A 22,933-nucleotide genomic window follows, 5' to 3' on the forward strand; every position below is an offset into this window, starting at 1 on the left:
GGGATTAAAGGCGTGCGCCACCACCGCCCGGCTTACATCTTGCTTTTAAAGCAGTATGCAGGGTCTGGTGATGTAGTTCCACTGGAAGACTGGTTGTCTAGTGTACATGAAGCCTTTGGTGCACAGCATGGTGGCACATACATCTCAGTTCTTGGGAAATAAATGCAGGCGGGCAGCAGTTATATCATTATGGGCTACATAGCAAGTATGAGGCTAGTCTGGGCTAACTAAGCCACTGTTTTAAAAAACCTGGGGACAGAGGGAGGTGGGTGTCTGTGAATTTGAAGCCAACATGGTCTACATAGTGAGTTCCAGATGAGTCAAGAATAAATACATGCTGAGTGAGTACCTGCCCCCTAAACAAAACAAAATGACCCAGGGCTTGGGAAGTAGCTGATACAAAGCTGGCCTAGCATTCATAGGGCCTTGGATTCAACCCCCACTACCCTCTAATTAAAACAAGCATACTATACAATGTGAGTGTAAGAGCACACACCTGTAGTATCAACATTTGGGAGGAGGCAAAGGTAGGAAGACCTCTAGTTTGAGACCACCCTAGGAGACAGGAGACCCTCAAACCCAAAACTAACAGCTCAAAGGACAGAGCTGAAGGCCACGAGGAACAGTTCTCAGGCCTTGATAATAATCAAAGAATCAAATTTTAACACCTGACTAAACACCCACACCCCAGTGTTGGATACTAAACCAAGGCAACAAATTCAGAACATGCTGTATAAGCATTATGTCACTGAGCTATATCCAAAAATTATTTTTACTTTCTTTTTCTTATTTATTTATTTTTTATTTTTATGTATATGTATGTAAGTGTACCATATATGTGCACTGAGTGTCACTGGAGGCCAAAAGAGGGCATGAGGTCCCTGGGAACTGAAATTACACATAGTTGAGAGCCACCACATGGGTGCTTCCAAGTCCTCCGGAAGAGTGGCCAGTGCTCTTAGCCACTAAGCCATTTTTCTTCCCTTACTTTTATTTTGAGACAAAGTTTTACTAAGCTGTCCAGCGGCTGGTCTTGAACCAGATATCTTCTTGCCTCACTCTCCCATGGCTGATTAAAGAGATTAAAGGCCTGTACACCCAGACTCAGCTTGCTGCCCAGCCAGATCTTTTTTTTTAAAAAAAAGGTTTTATTTATGTATGTGTTTATTTATTATGTATACAGTGTTCTGCTTGCATGTATTACTTGTCCAGCTAGACCTTTTTAAAAACGATTTTATTTACTTACTTACTCATTCAATTATTTATTTATTATGTATACATTGTTCTGCCTGTATGTATGTATGTATGTATGTATGTATTTATTTATTATGTATAGAACATTCCTTCCATGTATGCTTGCATGTCAGAAGAGGGCACCAGATCCCATTATAGATAGTTGTGAGCCACCATGTGGTTCCTGGGAATTGAACTTAGGAACTCTGGAAGCGCAGCCAGTGCTCTTTACCTCTGGGCCATCTCTCTCTCCAGCCTGCCGAGATTGATTTTAAAGTTGCTTTAAGTTGGTGACCTCATTTCCCTTATCAACTCTGCCCCTTTGAACCTGAAGTTGTAGGGTTATCCCATGCTAGTTCTGCCTTGTCTACTGGGAGAGTGAGGAACAAGTAGTTAGTTCTTCAGTTTCGTAAGTCCACAAAGAGAAAACTCCATTTCGGGCCTGTACTTGATTACTGTCTTGAGCCTTATCCATATAAGGTTCAGGTGTGCCCAGCCTTTTAACACTGCAACACAACTGCTGTCTACAAAAGTCATACTTGAGAACCACACAAGCAAGTCCCCTGAATCCCATAAAATTTGCAAAAAAGGAAGTCTCAATCTTTGCACTAACTTCATGATTCTGTGTTGGGCTATAATTCCCAGCTATCCTGTGTTACAGATGCCCCATAAACCATAGGCTGGACATGGCTAGAGACGTTCTGTTTTTAAAAAAACAAGATTTTTGGCCTGGCAGTGGTGGCACACACCTTTAATCCCAGCACTTAGGAGGAAGGGACAGGCAGATCTCTGTGAGTTCGAGACCAGTCTGGGCTAGAAAATATGTTCCAGGGGGCTGGAGAGATGGCTCAGAGGTTAAGAGCATTGCCTGCTCTTCCAAAGGTCCTGAGTTCAATTCCCAGCAACCACATGGTGGCTCACAACCATCTGTAATGGGGTCTGGTGCCCTCTTCTGTCCTGCAGGCATACACACAGACAGAATATTGTATACATAATACATAAATAACAAAAAAAAGGAAAAAAAAAGAAAATAATGTTCCAGGACAGCTAGGGCTGTTACACAGAGAAACCCTGTTGCAAAAAAAAAAAAAAAAGAAAGAAAGAAAATCAAACAAAAAAATAATTAATAAGGAATACAATAAATTAAATAATAAGGCGCTCTCTCTCTCTCTCTCTCTCTCTCTCTCTCTCTCTCTCTCTCTCTCTTTCAATATAGGGTTTCTCTGTGTAGTCCTGGCTATCCTGGAACTCCCTCAGTAGACCAGGATGGCTTCAAACTCAAGAGATCCACCAGCTTCTGCCTCCCGGAGATTAAAGGTATGTGCTGCCACCACCTGGCTAAGGATTCATTTCATTTTTAAAACAAGATTTATTTTTAATTATGTGTGTTTATCTCTATGTGTCAGTATGTGCACTTGAGCATAGGAGCCCTTGGAGGCCAAAGGTATTGGATTTTTCTGGAGTTACAAGGGGTTGTGAGTAGTCTGACTGGGAACTGAACTTGGGTCCTCTGTAAGAGCAGCAAAGCAGTCTCAACTACTAAGCCATCTTTCCAGTCCCTGGAGATAATCATGATGATGGGATTTGGAATATCTGAGCCCATGATATTTGAGATTTTAACAGCTGCCATAAAGGGATGCCATGCTTGCAAGGGCGTGACCATATCGTGTATGAGGAAATGGTGTGCGTCACAGATGCCAGGGGCAGACTGATGTGAGAGCCGACACAGAGGTGATGGCCTCACTTGTTGCTGGGGCTCAGGGAGGTCTGAGACCAGTCTCTATCTAGCAGGAGGCATAAAATGGGCTTCAGTCCTGTAAACAAAGGGAAGTGGTGGATCAACGACTTAGACTCTTCCTCTACAGTGAAGAGTCAGGTTTGGCTGATCTTTGATTGCGGCCTCATTAGACCTTTATCTACAAGTGCCTGCCTGTTCTCGTCAAGACTATCTGATTAACAGACCTGTATGGCATCAAACTCCTTGTGTTGTACAGGCCGCCTTTAGCACACATGCAGAACTTCTGCCTCTTCCCCCACCCCCAATACTGGGGTTACTCATGGCCACCAGGCCCTGTTCACCTAGGGTTTTGACTTGCAAAACTTGGAGTTAATAATGAGGTATTTTGCTTTTTTGAGACAGGGTTTCCCTGTGTACCCTTGGCTGTCCTGGAACTCACTCTGTAGAACAGGCTGGCCTCAATCTCACAAGAGTCGCCTGCCTTAGCTTCCCGAGTGCTGGGATTAAAGGCATTAAAGGCATTAAAGGCATGCACCACCACTGCCCATCAAGGTGTGGTTTTAAAACATGAAACCGGTAAGTTTGTTACACAGGAGAAAACTGTGCAGATCTATGGCTTCCTGCTGGAAGTGCTGCCACTTTGGCCCATCCTGAGGACAAAGCAATGAAGAAGAAGGGAGACCACATGCAGTTCTGGGACAGACCCATGCTCGCGAAGGCAGCACCAGTTTCCTCAAGTAGCTGAGCCAAAGGAAAACAGCTCAGGAGAACCCTTCCCTGCCAGCATGCCTTTTCAGAGAGCAGGTGTATTATTAGCTACAACACTCTGCTAACACTTGCAAACAAGGGACCCAGATACAGCCAAGAACACAATCACAGCTGCTTACCTTCCTCAGGCCCGGACTGCGGACTGCTGGAATAAAGATATGCTCCTTTTCCTCCTGTTAGCAATGTGCCCAAGAAACACTCGTCCCCCTTTAAAAACAATAGCAACAAAAAGCTGGTGATTTACAGCATAAAAACTTACAGAATCAAAAACTTATTCATTTCGTCAGTATAAAAAGGTGAGTCTGATTTGACTGTAACAAAGAGATACCATGTGCTTTGACATAATCTGGTTCGTTTGGTGAATTACCAACAGTGTGAACTTTGGCTTTTGTGACAAAGTCTCACTGTAGCCAGAATGGATTGGAACTTGCAGTGATCCTCCTGCCTGAGCTTACTGACTGCGGGGACTATAGGTGTGGATGGCCTATCATACCTGGCTTTGTACTCTCCTTGGGGTGGTCTTTTTCCAGGGGACCGATGTCTGTGAAAAAAAAGTCACCCCTTTTGCCATCTCAGCTTCTGAGTAGGTCAATTTAGAACCTTTTTTTTTTTGAGGGAGGGGTTTTGCTGTGTTATATTACTAGCTGTCCTAGAACTAGCTCTTGTAGACCAGGTTGACCTCGAACTAAGAGATCCGCCTGCCTCTGCCTCCCAAGTCCTGGGATTAAAGGCATGTGCCACCACCACCCAGCCCATGGAAACTGCTTTTAATAGTGCTTAAGACAGGATGGGGAGATAGACAGTTCCATGGTAGAGAGTTCTTGTCTAGAATGCTCAAGGCTTTGGATTTGGTCCCTAGTGGTGACTTAAAAATTGTACAGGGAGGGCTGGAGAGATGGCTCAGAGGTTAAGAGCATTGCCTGCGCTTCCAAAGGTCCTGAGTTCAATTCCCAGCAACCACATGGTGGCTCACAACCATCTGTAATGGGGTCTGGTGCCCTCTTCTGGCCTGCAGGCATACACAAAGACAGAATATTGTATACATAATAAATAAATATTAAAAAAAATTGTACAGGGAGATTTTTTAAAACATTAAAAATTCTAGGTGGAATCTCTTTCACTTTGTTCCCCGTCAGCATTTTCTTCCATCAGAGGCCTAACAGGAAGCGGGAAATGCTAACAGGTATCGAAGACAAACTTTTTTTTCTAAGAGTTAAGGTATTTTTTAAAAAAATTATTTATGTATTTTATGGGCATGGGTGTTTTGTCTACCATGTACATTTATGTACTATAAGTGTGCCTGGTGTCCTTGGAGGCCATAGGATCCCCTGTGGGTAGAGATACAATGTTTGTGAGCCACCATGTTGGTGCGAGGAATAGACCTCGTGTCTTCTGAAGAGCTGCCAGTGCCCTTAACTGCTGAGCCATCACTCCAGCCCCAAGGTTAAATGTTTTATCATTACAACCTGCTTATATTTGGATCATAATACAAAAATATTTATTTTATGTGCATGTATGTATGTGTACCACATGTGTATGTGGTACCCAGGGAGGCCAAAAGAGGGCACATAATCCCATGCAACTAGAGCAATGAACAGTTATGAGCCACCATGTGGGTGCTGGGAACCTAACCCAGGTTCCCTACAGGAGCAGCAAGAGATCTTAACTACTGAGTCGTCTCTCCAGGCCCCATCTCATGTTAATGATGATGTTATCACTGGGAACAAAAATGCTGCTTACCCGTGTTGCTTGCAGGGTTTTCTCAGACAATTTTATTTCATTATCTTCTACCTGTATCCAATGGAAATGAAGAATTTTCAATTTAGTGCTTCAAGGATAGAATCCTGCTGTTTCTCCCTAAGTAGTTCCTCTGTGACATCGAATCCTCTCAGGCCCTGACATACTGGCAAAGACACTGCTGGCCATCAGAACTCAAGTGCTAGGCTGAGATGGGTTTTCCGGCTAGGATCTTAGGCACAGCTAATGAGCACAGACACACGGAGAATGCATAATCTCCACTTATATTTCACAGTAGGGGGAAACCCACTTTGCAATGAATGGGAACACATTAGTATTTCCAGAGTATACTAAAAGGCAGGATCTCTCTAAGTAGCCCCGGCTGGCCTGCAACTGCTATGTAGATCAGGTTAGCCTCAAATTTACAGAGATCCACCTGCCTCTGCCTACTAAGTGCTAGGATTTTCGTATGTTGAACCATCCCTGCATCTGTGGGATGAAGCCGACTTGATCATGGTGGATGATAGTTCTGAATGCATTCTTGGATTCGATTTGCCAGTATTTTATTTAGTATTTTTGCATCAAAGTTCATGAGTGAGATTGGTCTGTAATTTTCTTTCTTATTAATGTCCTTCTGTGGTTTGGGTATCAGGATAATTGTAGCCTCATAAAAAGTTTGGCAATGTTCCTTCTGTTTCTATTGTATGGAATAATTTGAGGAGTATTGGTATTAGTTCTTCTTTGAAAGTCTTGTAGAATTCTGAGCTGAAACCATCTGGTCCTGGGCTTTTTTTGGTTGGGCGACTTTTGATGACTGTTTCTACTTCAGCAGTTATAGGTCTGTTTAATTTGCTTATCTGGTCTTGATTCAATTTTGGTAAGTGATATTTATCCAGAAAGTTGTCCATTTCCTTTAAGTGTTCCAATTTTGTGGAGTATAGGTTTTCAAAATGATCTGATGTTTCTCTGTATTTCCTCCACGTCTGTTGTTATGTCCCCCTTTTCATTTTTGATTTTGTTAATTTGGATATTCTCTATCTTTTGGTTAGTTTGGATAAAGGTTTGTCTATTTTGTTGATTTTCTCAAAGAACCAGCTCTTTGTCTCATTGATTCTTTGTATTGTTTTCTTTGTTTCTATTTTGTTGATTTCAGTTCTCAATTTGATTATCTCCTGCCATCTAGTTCTCTTAGGTGAGTTTGCTTTTTTTTGTTCTAAAGTTTTCAAATATTCTGTTAATTCACTAGTGTGAGATTTTTCCAGCTTCTTTAGGTAGGCGTTTAGTGCTTTGAACTTTCTCTTAACACTGCTTTCATTGTGTCCCATAAATTTGGGTAAGTGGTGTGGTCATTTTCATTGAATTCAGGAAGTCTTTAATTTCCCCCTTTATTTCTTCCTTGACCCATTGATGATTCAGGTGAGCATTGTTTAATTTCCATGTGTTTGTGGGTTTTCTGGAATTAGTACTGCTGTTGACTTCAAGTTTTAAACCATGGTAATCTGATAAGGTACATTAGATTATTGCATTTTTTTTTTTGTATTTGTTGAGGTTTGTTTTGTTACCAAGTATGTAGTCAATTTTTGAGAAGGTTCTATGAGGTGCTGAGAAGAACGTATATTCTGTTTGGATGGAATATTCTATAGATGTCTGTTAAGTCCATTTGAGACATAACATTTATTATTTCTCTTATTTCTCTGTTCATTTTTTTGTCTGATTGACCTGTCCAGTGGTAAGAGGAGAGTGTTGATGTCTCCCACTATTAGTGTGTGGAGTTTAATGCATGATTTAAGCTTTAGAAGTGTTTCTTTGACATATGAGGGTGCCATTGTATTTGGGGCATAGATGTTCCGTACTGAAATTTCCTCTTGATGGATTTTTCCTGTGACTAATATGAAATGACCTTCTTTGTCTCTTTTGACTGATTTTAGCTTGAAGTCTACTTTGTTATATATCAGGATAGCTACACCCGCTTGCTTCTTAGGTCCATTTGATTGGTATATTTTTTCCCAATCCTTTACTCTGAGATGATGTCTGTCTTTGAGGTTGAGATGTGATTCTTGTATGCAGAAAGATGGATTCTGTTTTCGTATCCAATCTGTTAGCCTGTGCCTTTTTATAGGTGAGTTGAGTCCATTTACATGAAATAACAACCAGTGATTGCTATCTCCTGTTAACTTAGTTTTCATTGTTGGTGATGTTAATGTGTGCATTTTTTTCTTCTTTGGGATTTGCTGTTATGAGATCATCAATTGTCTATGTTTTAATTGGTATAGCCATCTTCCTTGGGTTAGAGTTTTCCTTCTAATATTTTGTGTAGGGCTGGGTTTGTGGCTAGGTATTGATGAAATCTAGATTTGGCATGGAATATCCTGTTTTGTGCTTCTATGGTGATCGATAGTTTTGCTGGGTATAGTAGTCTGGGCTGGCATCTGTGGTCTCTTAATGTCTGCATAATGCTTGACCATGACCTTTTGGCTTTCATTGTCTCCAATGAGAAGTCAGGTGTAATTCTGATAGGTCTACCTTTATATGTTACTTGGCCTTTCTCCTTTGCACCTCTTAATATTTTTCTTTCTTTCTTTTTAAGATTTATTTATTTATTATGTATGCAATATTCTCAGTGCTCTCCCTGCAGGCCAGAAGAGGGCACCAGATCTCAATACAGATGGTTGTTGAGCCACCATATGGTTGCTGGGAATTGAACTCGGGACCTTTAGAAGTTAAAAGTGGTGCTTTTAACCACTTAGCCATCTCTCCAGCCCCTTAATATTCTTTCTTTACTCTGTATGTTTAGTGTTTTAATTATTATATGGCAAGAGGATTTTTTTTTTGGATCCAGTCTATTTGGTGTTCTGCAAGCTTCTTGTATCTTCTTCATAGGCATATCTTTCTTTAGGTAGGTAAAGTTTTCTTCTATGATTTTGTTAAATAAATTTTCTGTGCCTTTGAGTTGAACTTTTCCTCCTTCTTTTATACCTATTATTCTAAAATTTGGCTTTTTTATTGTGTCCCATATTTTCTGGATATTTTGGGTTAAGCTTTTGTTAGATTTAATGTTTTCTTTAGCTGATGAATCAATTTCCTCTATTGTATCTTCAGCACTTGAGGTTCTCTCTTTCATCTCTTGTATTTTGCTGTTCATTCTTGCATTTGTGTTTCTATAATTCCTTCGACTTGTGTTTTCTTTATTGTTTCTATTTCAGTTTTCAAGTCCTGAATAGTTTCTTTTATATGTTTGATTTCTTTCTCTTGGTTTTCTTTAAGTTATTTGCTTATATCTTCCAATTTTTTGTTTGTCTTTTCCTCAATTTCTTTAAGGGAATTTCTCATTTTATCTTTAAGAATTTCAAACATTCTCTCAAAGTTATTTTTTAGGTCATTTTCTTCTGGTTCATCCATATTTGGTTGCTCAGGTCTCGCTGTTGTAGGATCTTTAGGTTTTACTGGTCTTGTGTCGTTCTTTGTGGTGTAGTGTGTGATCTTACCTTTTCTACTCATCTTTTCCTCTAATAGGTGTGGTTGGGGCTGGCTAAGATTCTGCTGAATAATCTTCTAGGTGCCAGCAAATCCAAATTTCACATGGTTGTTCCTCGTGGTATAGTCAGTGTCACAGTTCTAGTTACCCCGTTGGTTATTTGGTGTTCCTGGAGATAGCTCAGTGCTCCTGTGCTTTGCTCTGCTCCCTTGGAGTTTGCTGTCTCAGGCCTACTTTGGCCTAGGTTGCCAGCTTTGCCCTGTTTCTGTAAATACTGGTCTGGATCTCCTCCTGCAAAAGTCCCTGGCTTGGAGTTTGACCTGTTCTGGTAGAGACTGCTGACTCTGTACCTGGTCGCTCTCTCAATCCTGATCTGCCAGTGTCCTGGGACTGGGTTGGCTCCTGGCTTCTGCTCCTGGTGGAGCTTGTTCGCTCTCTGTCCTAGATAGCTGGTTCTAGTGGAAATCACTGACTCTGAGTCAGATCACTGGCTCAATCTGGGCCTGGATTTGCTCCTGGCTTCGACTGTAGGTTCTTGTGTTGAAGTCACCTAACCTACCACTCACTCTAGGCCAACATTCAAAGCACTGCTTTACCAGCTAGTCTCTGGTTATCACCCTTCTTTTCGTGGTCTGAGACGCTATCATCAAGAAATTCATGTATCCCTGCAGTACTTAAACTGTTAAATACCAGATTCCTTGCTAACATATTCTCTATGTCTCAAAAAACTAATGTGGGAATGGTAGTGATTGTAGCCCTCACAACTGCCTAGCATTTGAAAGCTGGAGGCCGGAGGAGCAAGACATCCCTGGCCAGAGTGAGAGATGAATAAAGTATTAGAACTAGTCCCTGGCTATCAGCCTAAACTCTAGTTATGTAGTTATGTTTGTATTCTCTCTCTCTTCCTCCTTCCCTCCTTCCTTCCTTCCCTCCCTCCCTCCCTCCCTCTCCCTTCCTCCCTTCCTCCTTTCTTTTTGAGATAGAGTTTCTCTGTATAGCTTTGGAACCTGTCCTGGAACTAGCTCTTGTAGACCAGGCTGGCCTCAAACTCTCAGAGATCCACCTGTCTCTGCCTCCCAAGTGCTGGGATTAAAGGCGTGCACCACCACCGCCAGACACTCTAGTGTACTTATCTACAACCTGAGGGTGTTAATGTCTTCCTTCAGTGACTGCACAAATCACTTTGTTCCCTTTTTGAAGGTTTCTACAATTATGAGTAGGTTCTATTCCTAAATAAAAGCTAGATCTCAATCTGACAGCCCTCCAGGGACTCCTCAAAGAGGTTCCTCCTTAAGTCTCTGCCCCAGGGTTTTCTAGGTTTAGGTTCCCTGTGACCAGGGCCTGATACTAACCATCCAGGAAGAGAATCTGGGGATGGCAGCTGTCAGGATGATGTAACTGGTTTCTGGTGTAATAGTGCCACCTGTAGGAAGACCAAAGACACGCCAGTTATGCCTAGACATCTTAGCACATCTTGCAGGCCTACTCTGATAGAAAGTTCCCCTTCACTTCTCTGAAGCAAGGGCTTCTTTTAGCAGAGTCTGGTACCCCCACCAACACAAAGGGAGCATCTCCACCTAGCTACAGGGAGACTGATAAGCTGATGGTGAAAGGTGGCCTAGTAGTCTTCAGAATGTAATGGGTGTAAATGAGTAACCATGGATGAATCCATTTACTTTTCATTTTTTATCAAGATGTACAAGTATTATGTATGCCCATTAAAGCCACATCTACCACTATCCGGTGTTAACAAAGCTGGAAGGCAAGAGTCCTTTGATATGATATGGAGCTATGGGATTTGGAGTTTGTCCTGCTGAGTTTTCATCTTGCTCTGGTCCAGTACTTACTCACTATGCCCTGATTTTTCCTTTTTGTAATTTTTCCTTTTTAATGTATATTCTGTGCTACTGTATGTTAGAAGCATGTAATTTGTCTTTTGATTTTACAGAAGCTTATAATTAAAGAGAATGCCTTGAGTCTCAGAAGAAACTTTTGAAATAGGACTTTTTTTTTTCAAGACAGGGTTTCTCTGTAGCTTTGGAGCCTGTCCTGGAACTAGCTCTTGTAGACCAGGCTGGCCTTGAACGCACAGAGATTCACCTGCCTCTGCCTCCCAAGTGCTGGGATTAAAGGTGTGCACCACCACTGCCTGGCTTGAAATTGGACTTTTAAGCAGTGTTGAAACTGAAAGACTATGGGGACTTTTAGAGTTAAACTGAATGCATTTTGATATGGCTAAAAGTCTATGAAGGCCAGGGAGAGTGGCCCCCGTAGGCTCATATTTGAATACTTGGTCCCTCATTGTTGGAACTGTTTGGGAAGGTTTAGAAGGTGTGACCTTGTTGGAAGGGATGTGTCACAAGGGAGGGATTTGAGGCTTCAAAACTCTCCCACCATTCCTAGAATGCTCTCTGTCTTCTGCTTTCAGCTCTCAGATGTTCTTGCTGCCATGCCTTTGCTTTGGACTCTAACCCTCTGAAACCAGAAGCCCAATTAAACCTTCTTTTCTAAGCTGCCTTGGTCATGGTGTTTTTTCAAAGCAACAGAACAGTAACTAAGACAGCAGGATAATTTTACTGAGAAGGATGAAGAGGACTGTCCTCGCATTGGATGATTGAGCAGGGGTTAAACTCTAAAAAACTCTACTCAAATCCTGTTTCATGGTAATGACGTTTGTGTGTGTGTGTTTTGTTTTTTTTGTTTTTTTGTTTTTTGTGGTTTTTTTTTTTTTTGGCTTTTCAGAGAGGTTTCCCTGTAGCTATAGAGCCCATCCTGGAACTTGCTATGTAGACCAAGCTGGCTTTGAGCTTGTGGTAGTGATCCTCCAGCCTTTGCCCCCAACTCCTGGGATTACAGACATGCCCTGTATTCACCATCACAAATAAGTTAAGTTCCTACTGCAAGCATTTCTTATGTGCTGTGGGAGAATGCTTTTGTACACTGTCACTCATATTGGTTTAATAAAATGGTGATTGGCCAGTAACAGGCAGAAAGTATACAAACAAAATACAAAACAAGCAAGCAAAGAGTGACAACGGCAGCAGAGGTAGCAAAGGAGCAGCTATACAGAACAGTTCACAGGCCAAGCCACAGCAGCAATGCAGCTACTGCTTTACAATGACAAGAGGCAGAGGGACAGTCTGACAGTAAATGAGGTGAGAACAAGAGAGATGGCAGAATTAGGGAGAGGCTGGATAGCTGGTGCTAAAGGACAAAAAAGCATAAAGATTAGTTAAGAGAAACTGCAGGTCCTGATATTTGCAAAAGTTTCAGAGCGCTAGTAAGCTTTTAAGGTTAAAAGTCTCAGACACTCTAGGCCTGGGAGCTATGACAATGGCAAATGTCAACAGCAGAGAAATTCTGACACCTTGGTCCATCAGGTGCTGTACCAGCTGCTGCTAGGGACTACGAAATCCCAAGTTTCTAAGTCTATAAAGGAGTTGACACTTGTACAGTTCAGGGTCCTAGCTTCCTAGGCTTATAAGAGAGCTGCTCACACTTGGAAAACTGGGAGTTCTGCTACCCTAGGCCAGTAATGGGGGTTCTAACACTAGAGAGGCCCTTGCTGCTGCTGCCAAACACTGAGATTTACAAAAGGTGCCAAAGCACTCGATGGACTTCTTACGCTGATTTCTGTCAAGGCAGAAATAGCTGGTTAACTGGTGACAGTACCAGTACCACACATTATCATCTTTTGCAGATTTTGCTTTTGGCCAATATAAGGAATAATAAGTCGTATCTAACTTATATTTTATGAACTGTTTCCTCTTGACCATTATAGAGGCTACATACCTTCATAAACATAAATCCATCAGCCTTATTTTTTGTTTTCTACCGTTGTGAACAGCCTGCTTGTATTTTTTGCTCATGTAACTACTGAATAGTATATTTTTCTTATTAATTTATAAGTACTATTCACTAGTTAGAATATATACCATTTGCTTATTGTAAGTAGTTTAACATATTAATCAGTTTATGTCATCTTTGGCTTAATTTATGATTTTATAAATTTTTCAACGCTTGCCTTCTAGACATCACACACACTTACCCTTTTCTTTAACTAGGATCCGAGAAGTCAAAAACGACTCTGAGAAGACCACAGATCCTAAGCATCCTCCTCCTCCTCCCAGCAAGTCAGGAATGTCATAGACGGTCATACAAGCCTGTGTGAGTGAGAAGCAGGTACAGAACCATTATCAGCCTAGTACTTCAGGAGGAGATCCAGAGGAAACAGGCAAGACGATCGCTCTAAAGCACATGGCAAAGGAATACTGACAAATCTCTAAGGATCTATGCTGAAATCTATGCTTAGATCTCTAAGGATCCATACATTTTGACCAGAGAAATGCCTTCAGGCTTTCCAGCAGGTGACCCTCAACTTGAGACATGCATAGGCTGGAATGACTGTATGTTTATGTTCTTACAAATTCCCTCAGATTGTCATCCTCGGAAGAAATAACACAATCTTTCTTCTTTCCCTCTTTTTTTTTAAACTTAAAACTGTTTTTTTTTTTATGTGTATGTTGTGTGTGTGCAGGTACTTATAGAAGCCAGAAGAGGGTGCTGGATCCCCTGGATCAGGAGTTACAGGTAGCTGTGAGCTTCCCCACATGAGGGTCGTGAACTGAGTCTGGGTCCTCTGGAAGAGCAGTTCGTACTCTTAACTGCTGAGCCCCTCTCTAGGTCCACAGTCTGCATTCTTTTTTTTTTAATTTATCTTTTTAAAAATTTGTTTATATGTATGAGTGCTCTATTTGCAAGAATGCCTGCATGACAAGAGGGCATCATATCCTTTTTAGATGGTGTGAGCTACCATGTGGTGGCTGGGAATTTAATTCAGGTCCTCTGGAAGAGCAGACAGTACTCTAGACCACTGAGTTAACGCTTCATTCCTATTCATGATTGGCTACAGCCTACAGAGTCAGAGGTGTTTCTTCCAGGCTTTTGGATGCCCATCCACTTCATACTCTCACAGTACCACACGTCCAACAATCCTTTGATGCCCATCCACTTCATACTCTCACAGTACCACACGTCCAACAATCCTTTGGATGCCCATCCACTTCATACTCTCACAGCACCACACGTCCAACAATCCTTTGGTTTAGGCTGCAGTTCTCTCGGTGAGCCAGGAAAGGTATTCATTAAGTTGGTATACACATCTGTCTCCATGGGTATTTATGAGTGCACAGCAGCACACAGCTGCAAATGATCATTCCAGCACAGTAGAGCCTTCTTCCCTCTTAGCCATGACTATGCTCACTGAGATTTCAGTTACTCAGGGCCAGTGGTAGCACAAAAGTATTAAACGATCAACTCCAGAAATAAGAAATGCATGGATTTTAAACAGTATTCCATTCAAGAAAGAATGACTACATTTTATGCTGTCTCACTCCATCTTGCTTAGGATATGAATCATCCCTTTGTCCACAGCACTCTAGTTCATATACTTCTTATCTATTGCTTATAGTTGTCTGAGTTATCAGACTGACTTGTCATAGTATTATAATGCTCATAGTCAAGTAGGGATTGTTTTGTTTTGTTTTGGCAGAGCTAAGAAATATCTTAACACAGATTTATGCATTAAAGAGAAAGAGAGGCACTCAGAAAGAAAGTCTGATACATAGACAGATCTGGAAGTTCAAGGCCAGCCTGGTCTACTTAGTACGTATTCTAGGCCAGCCAGTAGTAGATATGGATGTAGTAATGAGTGGCGGGCTGCGTCCTGCCACCTGGCTAGCTTTACACCCAAAATAATTACACGGAAACTGTATTCTTTTAAACATTTCTTGGCCCATTAGTTTTAGCCTCTTACTGGCTAACTCTCACATCTTGCTTTAACCCATTTCTAATAATGTGTGTAGCACCACGAGATAGCTTACCAGGGAAGATCTTTTTTTTTAAAATTTATTTATTAATTAAAGATTTCTGCCTCCTTCCTGCTACCACCTCCCATTTCCCTCCCCCTCCCCCGATTAAGTCCCCCTCCCTTATCAGCTCAATCAGGGTTCCCTGACCTGTGGGAAGTCCAAGGACCACCCACCTCCATCCAGGTCTAGTAAGGTGAGCATCCAAACTGCCTAGGCTCACCAGGGAAGATCTTAATCTGCATCTGTGTCGGGTGGGAGAATCATGGTGACTGCCTGACTCGGCTTCTTTCCCCCAGCATTCTGTCTGTCTACTCCGCCTACCTAATTTTCTGTCCTATTAAAGGGCCAAGGCAGTTTCTTTATTAACCAATGAAATCACAAAACAGAAGACTCTCCCACATCATATGGACTTCTCTAGAGTTGCCAATTCTAATTACTTAAAAATTGACCCTGAGCTAGTTGTGATGGTACATGACTTTAATCCCAGCACAGGGGAGTCAAAGACGTGAGGATCTTCAAGGCCAGCCTGGTCTATAAAGTTAGTTCCTCATAAGTCCTGATTCCTCCCTTTGAGTAATAATTAATAATTATATTCAGAGTCATTGTAAGTTAGAAGTATGTGTGGTGGTTTGAAAGAAAATGGCTCCCAAAGGGAGTGGCACTATTGAGAGGTGTGGCTTTGTTGGAGGAAGTGTGTCACTGTGCAGGTGTGCTTTGAGGTCTCATATATGCTCAAGATACGGCCTGGTGTCTCAGACCACTTCCTATTGCCTGCAAACCAAGATGTAAGACACTGCACTATTTTCTAACACCACGTCTGCCTGCTCACTGCCATGCCCCACCATGATAGTGGACTAAACCTTCTCCGAAAAGTAAGCCACCCCAATTAAATGTTTTTCCTTTATAAGAGCTTCCATGGCCATGGTGTCTCTTCACAGCAATATAAACCCTACTCAGACATTTTATTTTACAGGAGGCTCAATTAAGAGACTGCCTTGAGTCTCAGAAGAGATTTTAGACTTCTAAATAGTCTTGAGACTAAAAGGTTATGGGGATTTTTGAAGCTGATTAAGAAATAGAATAAAGGGAGTGGTGACCTCAGGGCAAGCTCCCACCCAGCTAAGTTTCTAACTTGTGGAAAGGAATTAAAGAAAAGCTTAGAGCAGGGTGTTGTGGTACACGCCTTTAATCCTAGCATGCCTTAAAAATAAAATTTCTGAAGAAATTAGGAATAAACAGCCTCTGACTCCCATATGGCAGGATTAAATTTACAGGATACATAATCCATGTGTGTCTTTCTATGTGAAATGAACCTGCTGGGAAGGAAATTAGGAAAAGTATCTCACTCATAATTTAAAAAAAGAAATCATCTAACCAAGGAAGTGAAAGACCTCTACAAGAAATACAGTAAAGAAGCTAAATAAGAAGGTGAACCCAAAGAAAAACATATAGGCATCCTCTTGAATATTAACCTTCATCAGGCGATGAAAGGAGACAGAGACAGAGTTCCACATTGGAGCACCGGACTGAAACCCCAAGGTCCAAATCAGGAGCAGAAGGAGAGAGAGCATGAGCAAGGAACTCAGGACCGTGAGGGGTGCACCCACACACTGAGACAATGGGGATGTTCTATCGGGAACTCATCAAGGCCAGCTGGACTGGGTCTGAAAAAGCATGGGATAAAATTGGACTTGCTGAACATAGTGGACAATGAGGACTGCTGAGAAGTCAAGAACAATGGCACTGGGTTTTGATCCTACTGCACGTACTGGCTTTGTGGGAGCCTAGGCTGTTTGGATGTTCACCTTACTAGACCTGGATGGAGGTGGGTCGTAATTGGACTCCCCACAGGGCAGGGAACCCTGACTGCTCTTTGGGGTGATGAGAGAGGGGGAGTTGATTGGGGGAGGAGGAGGGAAATGGGAGGCGGTGGTGGGGAGGAGACAGAAATCTTTAATAAATAAATAAATTAACTAATTAATAAAAAAAAAGAAATACAGTAAGACACTGAAAAAACAAATTGCATAGACACTAGCTGACTAGATGATGGGAAGGCCTGTGCAAACACTACTAAAAATAACCACAGATTCAATGAACTTACCATTAAAACCCCAATGACAAAAGGCCTTTGAATTTAGCTCAGTGGTAAAATGCTTGCTTAGCAAGAACAAGACCTGTGGGTCAGTTTCTGGTGTCAGGAAGAAAAATTAGAATGACATTCTTTTTTATTTTTTTGTTTTTTCGAGACAGGGTTTCTGTGTATAGCTCAGGCTGTCCTGGAACTCATGGAGATCTGACTGCCTCTGCCTCCCAAATGCTGGGATTAAAGGTGTGCGCCACCACTGCCCGGCAACAATAACATTCTTCAGAAAACCAGAAAAAACATAGGACAGAGCAATGGGCGGGTGTTTTAATTTGGTTTCTGTTGATATGAAAACACCACGACGAAAGTAATTGAGGGAGGAAAGGGTTTATTGGGCTTACAGGTCAGTCCACCATCAAGAAAAGCCGATGCAGGAACTGAAGTAGGGAGCATGAAAAAACGCTGCTTACTGGCTTACCTTCCCTGACCTGATAAGCTACCTTTCTTCTACAATTTAGGACCACCTGCCTAGGGCTGGTACCATCCATAGAGCAGCTAGGTTTCACCTCCATCAATTATCAGTGTCCCACAGACATGTCTACAAGTCAATCCGATGGAGGCAATTCCTCAGTTCAAAGTCCCTCTCCCAGGGATCTCTAGTTTGTGTCAAGCTGACAAAACTAACCAACACACTGCAAGCATGAGGATCTGTGTTCAAATCCCCAGCACCCACATAAACACCAAGTGCTGGGGGCAGGCAGAGAGAGGAGGAAAACTGGGCCTGCTGACCCAGCCCATATCCTGGTTTCTGAGAGTCTGTCTCAAAAGAATGGTGTAAAGAGCCGTGGAGCAGGACATGCAATGTCTTCCTCCGGCCTCTCCACAAACCCTCTTAAACGGAACTGCTCAATTCTTAATCTTCTTTCTCATTCCATCTGATAAATGCTGGATTACAGGCTTGAGCCTGTGTGCCCAGTTCAGGTGATGCTAGGTCTCAAACTCAGGCCTGGGTACAGCAAGGAAATAAAGTGTTATCACCTAAATATCTGGGGCTGGACAGATGGTTCAACAGTTAAGAGCATTGTGGCTCCTTCAGAGGATGAAAAAAAGCTAGGTTTGATTCCGGCTTCCACATGGCAGCTCACACACTCTGTAACTCCAACCCCAGGGGATCAACACCCTCTTCTGGCATCAAAGGGTACTGCACTTGTCTGTACTGATGTGTTGCACAGATCAAGCAAAACACTCATGCATAAAAAATTAAAACAAATCTAGAATAGGATAAAAAATAAAAAGTAAAGCACTTTCAGTATCACCTGATTTTTTTTTTTGTTTTTGAGACAGGGTCTCTTTGTGTAACAGCCCTAGCTGTCCTGGAACTCGCTCTGTAGACAAGGCTGGCCTTGAACTCACAGAAACCAGCCTGGTCTCTCGGCCTTTGGAGTTCTGGAATTAAAGGTGTGCACTACCATGCCTGGCTCAGTTTATTTTTAAATCATTCCATTGCCCTAGCAGAGGATATGTAAAACCCTGCTCTGACTTCCTGACTTCACAAGACATACAGGTACCTGAGGACTGTTATCTATGATATATTTAACTATTTTATGTGCAATGGTGTGAAGGTGTCAGAATGCCTTAGAACTGGATTTACAATCACTTATGAACTGCCATGTGGGTGCTGGGAATTGAACCCGGATCCTCTGGGAGAGCAGTCAGTGCTCCTAACACTGAGCCATCTCTCCAGCATGGACTGTGTCTAATCCCCTGGTTCCTGTGAAGGCAGCCAGGCAGATCTTATAGTGAAAAGAAGACCTTGGAAGGTTGGAGAGATGGCTCAGCAGTTAGGACATGTGCTGCTCTTCCAGAAAGCCTGAGTTCGGTTCCCAGCAAAATACTGGACAGCTCACCACTGCCTGTAACTCCAGCTCCAGAGAATCTGACACCCTCTTCTGGTCTCCACTGGGTACTAGCACACATGTAGCATACACACAAATAAAGATAAAATCTTTTTAAAAAAGGAAAAAAGGAACCATTGAAAACTTGTCTGCTGTGCTCAGTTCACGTTTTCATACAGTGGCCCACAACCTCAGCTGCCTGCAGAACTTATCAGTCATCTACTTGCAACAAGTCCTTTGTGGATGACCCTCTGCAGCCATTCCCAGACGGCTGACTCTGAAGAGCTCTGTTAAGTGCTTACCGTTTTCACAAAGGATAAGCTATCTTCATTATCCAGAGGCACAATTCTAGAAGAAAGAGACAGGAGAGAAAAACATTAAACGATTATGGTTTCTGTTTGTTTTAAAACAGGGCTTCAAGCCGGGCGGTGGTGGCACACGCCTTTAATCCCAGCACTCGGGAGGCAGAGGCAGGCGGATCTCTGGGAGTTCGAGGCCAGCCTGGTCTATAAGAGCTAGTTCCAGGGCAGGCACCAAAGCTACAGAGAAACCCTGTCTCGAAAACACCAATAAATAAATAAATAAATAAATAAATAAATAAATAAATAAAATAAAACAGGGCTTCATGTAACCAGGCTGGCTTCACACTCACTATGCAGCTGAGGAGTAGAGGCAGGAACACAAGTTTAAGGCTAACCTGGGCTATATGAGACCGTCTCAACAAAGAACAAAATAACAAACATTGGGTTACATGTATCCAGAATTGGCAGTGGAAAAAATGCTAGTACCTGACTCCAGCCTCATAATTTCATGAGACAAAAATTGGGTACAGGGACCCAGACAAGCACAGCAAGCATAGGTCCCATCTGGAATGGCACCTCTCCCAGAGTGGAAATGTGCTGAGGCCAACAATGGTAGCAGCTATAAGGTCTCTCTCAAATACAGCCTTATGTATCCCAGGCTGGCCTTATATTTTCTATGTATCACAAGATGACCATGAACTTATGATCTTTTTGCTCTTTCTGAGCCATCTCACTGGCCTTCAGGTGTCAAACTCTTTTTTTTTTATTTTATTTAACTTTATTTCATGTGCGTTGGTGCGAAGGTGTCAGATTCCCTGGGACTGGAATTACAGACAGTTGTGAGCTGCCATGTGGGTTCTGGGAATTGAACCCGGATCCTCTGAAAGAGGAACCAGTTCTCTTAACCTCTGAGTCATCTCTCCAGCCCCCAGGTGTCAAACTCTTGATCCTCCTGCCTCTGCTTCCTGAGTGTTGAGATTCCAGGCATGTACCACAACTGGACAGTCTCTTCTCTTTGTGATGTAGGATGTCCTTCTGCATACGTGTTGCTTTTACTGGTTGATGAATAAAGCTTTGTGGGTCAATGGCTTAGCAGAATAAAGCCAGGTGGGAAATCAGAACAGAGAGAGAGAGAGAGAGAGAGAAAGAGAGAGAGAGAGAGAGAGAGAGAGAGAGATAGTCAAAGAGATGCCATGTAGCTGCCGAAGGAGATGGACAACAGATCCTTACCAGTAAGCCAAAGCCTCATGCCGGCCAATACAATAATAGAAATGGGTTAATTCAAGATGCAAGAGCTACCTAGAATTACACCTGAATTATTAGCCAAACAGTGTTGTAATTTATAGAGTTTCTGTGTGGTTATTTGGGTCTGAGCAGTAGGGAAATGAATGAGCCACAATCTTCGTCCTTATACTTTCCCATGAAAGGATTGCACCTACCTTCCCTGGTTATTCACAGCATGTATATGAAAGGTCACCTTGGAGCTGTAGACCAGAAAAGAAACACAACAGAAGTCAAGACTCTTGTTCAGTACTGGATCAGAATTCTCTGAAATACTTGCTTCTTCAATGTATCTTCCCTAGACCACCAAGGCCACTCAATCAAGTGATGTCATATATTTTTTTTTGTTGCTGTTTTTGTTTTTTTTAGACAGGGTCTTACTATGTAGCTCTCTGGCTGTCCTGGAACTCACAATGTAGACCATACTAGCTTTGAAGTCATAGAGATCCTCCTGTGTCTGCCTCCAAATGCTGGGATTAAAGGCATGTGCCACTAAAGCTTGAGTGTCATCCTTTCTTAGTTATTTTAGATGCCTTTCTTAAGGTCCCATGACATCACCAAGTATACAGCCAGAATCTTATTCTATCCATAGCCCTGCATCTGTGCTGGTTCTCAAGACTGCCTCAATTCTTGGCTGTGAGCAGGTGTAATACCCATGCAGACTGACTGGAAATGGCCCTCTCCTGGCCAGGGCTTCTGCTGCTCAGTGTCTACAAGATGACTAGGCTCCTCCTGCTTTTCAGTACCCTTGGGTCAACTTGCCAGCCCTGCTCTGTACCCAAGCAGAAGGTGCTTTTGCTATTCAAAGTCCACTGCTATGAAGCCACAGCAGGGTCAAACCTTCAGAACTTTTCTTTTCTCTCTGGGAGACAAGGGTCTTTCTGAGACAGTCTGTGTATCCTTGACTGGCTAGAAACTGCTCTGTAGATCCGTCTGGCCTCAAACTTGCAGTGATGCTCCTGCCTCTGCCTCTTGAGTGCTGAGGTTACAGACATGTGCCACCATGCTCAGCCTTGGTTTATTCTTTCTCTAAGTTTTTTTAAACATTTATTTCATGTGTGTATATGTGTGTTACGCGTGCATACCACCTTGCACATGTGGAAGGCAGGTGACAACTTGCAGGAGTTAGTTCTCTCCACTCGCTATGTGGGCTCTGGTCATCAGGCTTGGCAGTGAGTGACCTTACCCAATAAGCAATCTTGCCAGCCTAAGAAACTTTTTAAATTGCATTTGTCTATAATTTCATGTCTTAGCAGGAACTAGCTGATGAAATAACACATGAGTTTCCTGTGTCTATTAATTGCTCCCCCTTCCTTCCCCTTCTAGGGGAAGCTATGCTAATGTATGAACTTAGGGACCTCGGTAAAGTGATCCTGGTGGAGGGAAGCCTGAGAGACTTTCTTTTTGCTCAGTGATTTCTCCTTCTGCCTTTCTCCAGCTAGGATGGTGGCAGGGGCAAGAGGTGGAGGGGAAACAGAATGACTGTGTCAGCCTTGTGGCAACAGAGAAGGCCTCACCACCACAGCAACTATGATCTACTTGTCCAGTGCTCCACAAACAGATGTGAAAGCTCCCCATCTTACTTAAATCAGCACAGCTGGGAAGGAAAAGGGGCTTCCCAGCAAAGGCCTTAAGGAACAGACAGCACAGGGCAGCACCGTAGGAGAAGGGGCTTCCTCTAGCTCTCCCTTTTCATAGCCAGGACCTCTGGGAAAGGAGAGGTGAAACAAGATGAAGGCCCTGCACCAGAGTTCCGGCTCTTCCTTCCACTCATGGAGCTGCAGCCATATAGCAGAGTTCTTCTTCCTATTATGTCAGCCAACTAACCTATCTAACCAAATGCTCCCTTCTCACTACTCAGGACCACAGATGTGGAAAAAAATGTGGAGCATGCAGTAGCAGGTAGTAGGGCAAAGCACACCTGCAAGTATCTTTCTTGTTTTGTTTTGTTTTTTTTTTTTAAAGATAGGGTGTCTTCCTAATATGTAGGTTTGACTGCCCTGGAACTTGCCATGTGAATCAGCCTGGCTCTAACTCATAGAGATCCACCTGCCTCTGTCTCTGATTAAAGGCATGCACCACCACGCCTGGCTAGAAGTATTCTTAAATAAACTTTCCAGTATTGGTCTTTCATATCCTTTGTATAAAACTGCACGTGCGCGTGCGTGCACACACACACAATAGTCCTCCTGTGGGATGGAGGGGGTAGTGGACTGAGTGCAACAGAGCTCAGCTATGGACCAAGGCAGTGCAGAGCTGTAATGGGGTATGCTGGGAGGTGCGACAGGAGGACAAGGAGCCAGGCTCCCACCACCTGAAAGGCAGGGAGCTCCAGAGCAGGCGCTTTTAACTGGTGACCGTCTTCATGTGCCCAAGTCTCCTGACCCTACAACATCCTTATCTCTGGGACCAGGCCCATCAGGACTCCCACAGTTCTAATGCAAATCTGCCTCACATTCTACTTTCAAAACCTGGATAGTTTCTCCATCCTCATCATGACTGATTCTCCTTCTGCCTATTATTTTATTGGAACATTTCTCAAAAGGAGAAA

At 42.8% G+C, this 22,933-nt stretch overlaps 1 protein-coding gene across 7 annotated transcripts in view; it reads right to left on the reverse strand.

Moving 5' to 3' along the window:
- The window catches only part of Dnaaf9 (dynein axonemal assembly factor 9), a 133,866-nt gene that overhangs the window by 60,237 nt on the left and 50,696 nt on the right, over positions 1 to 22,933 (reverse strand). For all 7 annotated transcript variants that reach the window (XM_075962196.1, XM_075962194.1, XM_075962198.1 and 4 more), the window contains 6 exons: positions 20,541 to 20,585; positions 19,102 to 19,147; positions 13,000 to 13,114; positions 10,304 to 10,374; positions 5,480 to 5,530; positions 3,859 to 3,946 (listed from right to left, as the gene is read on the reverse strand). In XM_075962196.1, coding sequence (XP_075818311.1) covers positions 3,859 to 3,946; positions 5,480 to 5,530; positions 10,304 to 10,374; positions 13,000 to 13,114; positions 19,102 to 19,147; positions 20,541 to 20,585 — 416 coding nt within the window. The remainder of the gene's footprint in view (positions 1 to 3,858; positions 3,947 to 5,479; positions 5,531 to 10,303; positions 10,375 to 12,999; positions 13,115 to 19,101; positions 19,148 to 20,540; positions 20,586 to 22,933) is intronic.

This window comes from Microtus pennsylvanicus, chromosome 2 (genome assembly GCF_037038515.1).
Source record: "Microtus pennsylvanicus isolate mMicPen1 chromosome 2, mMicPen1.hap1, whole genome shotgun sequence".
Classification (NCBI taxonomy): Eukaryota; Metazoa; Chordata; class Mammalia; order Rodentia; family Cricetidae; genus Microtus; species Microtus pennsylvanicus.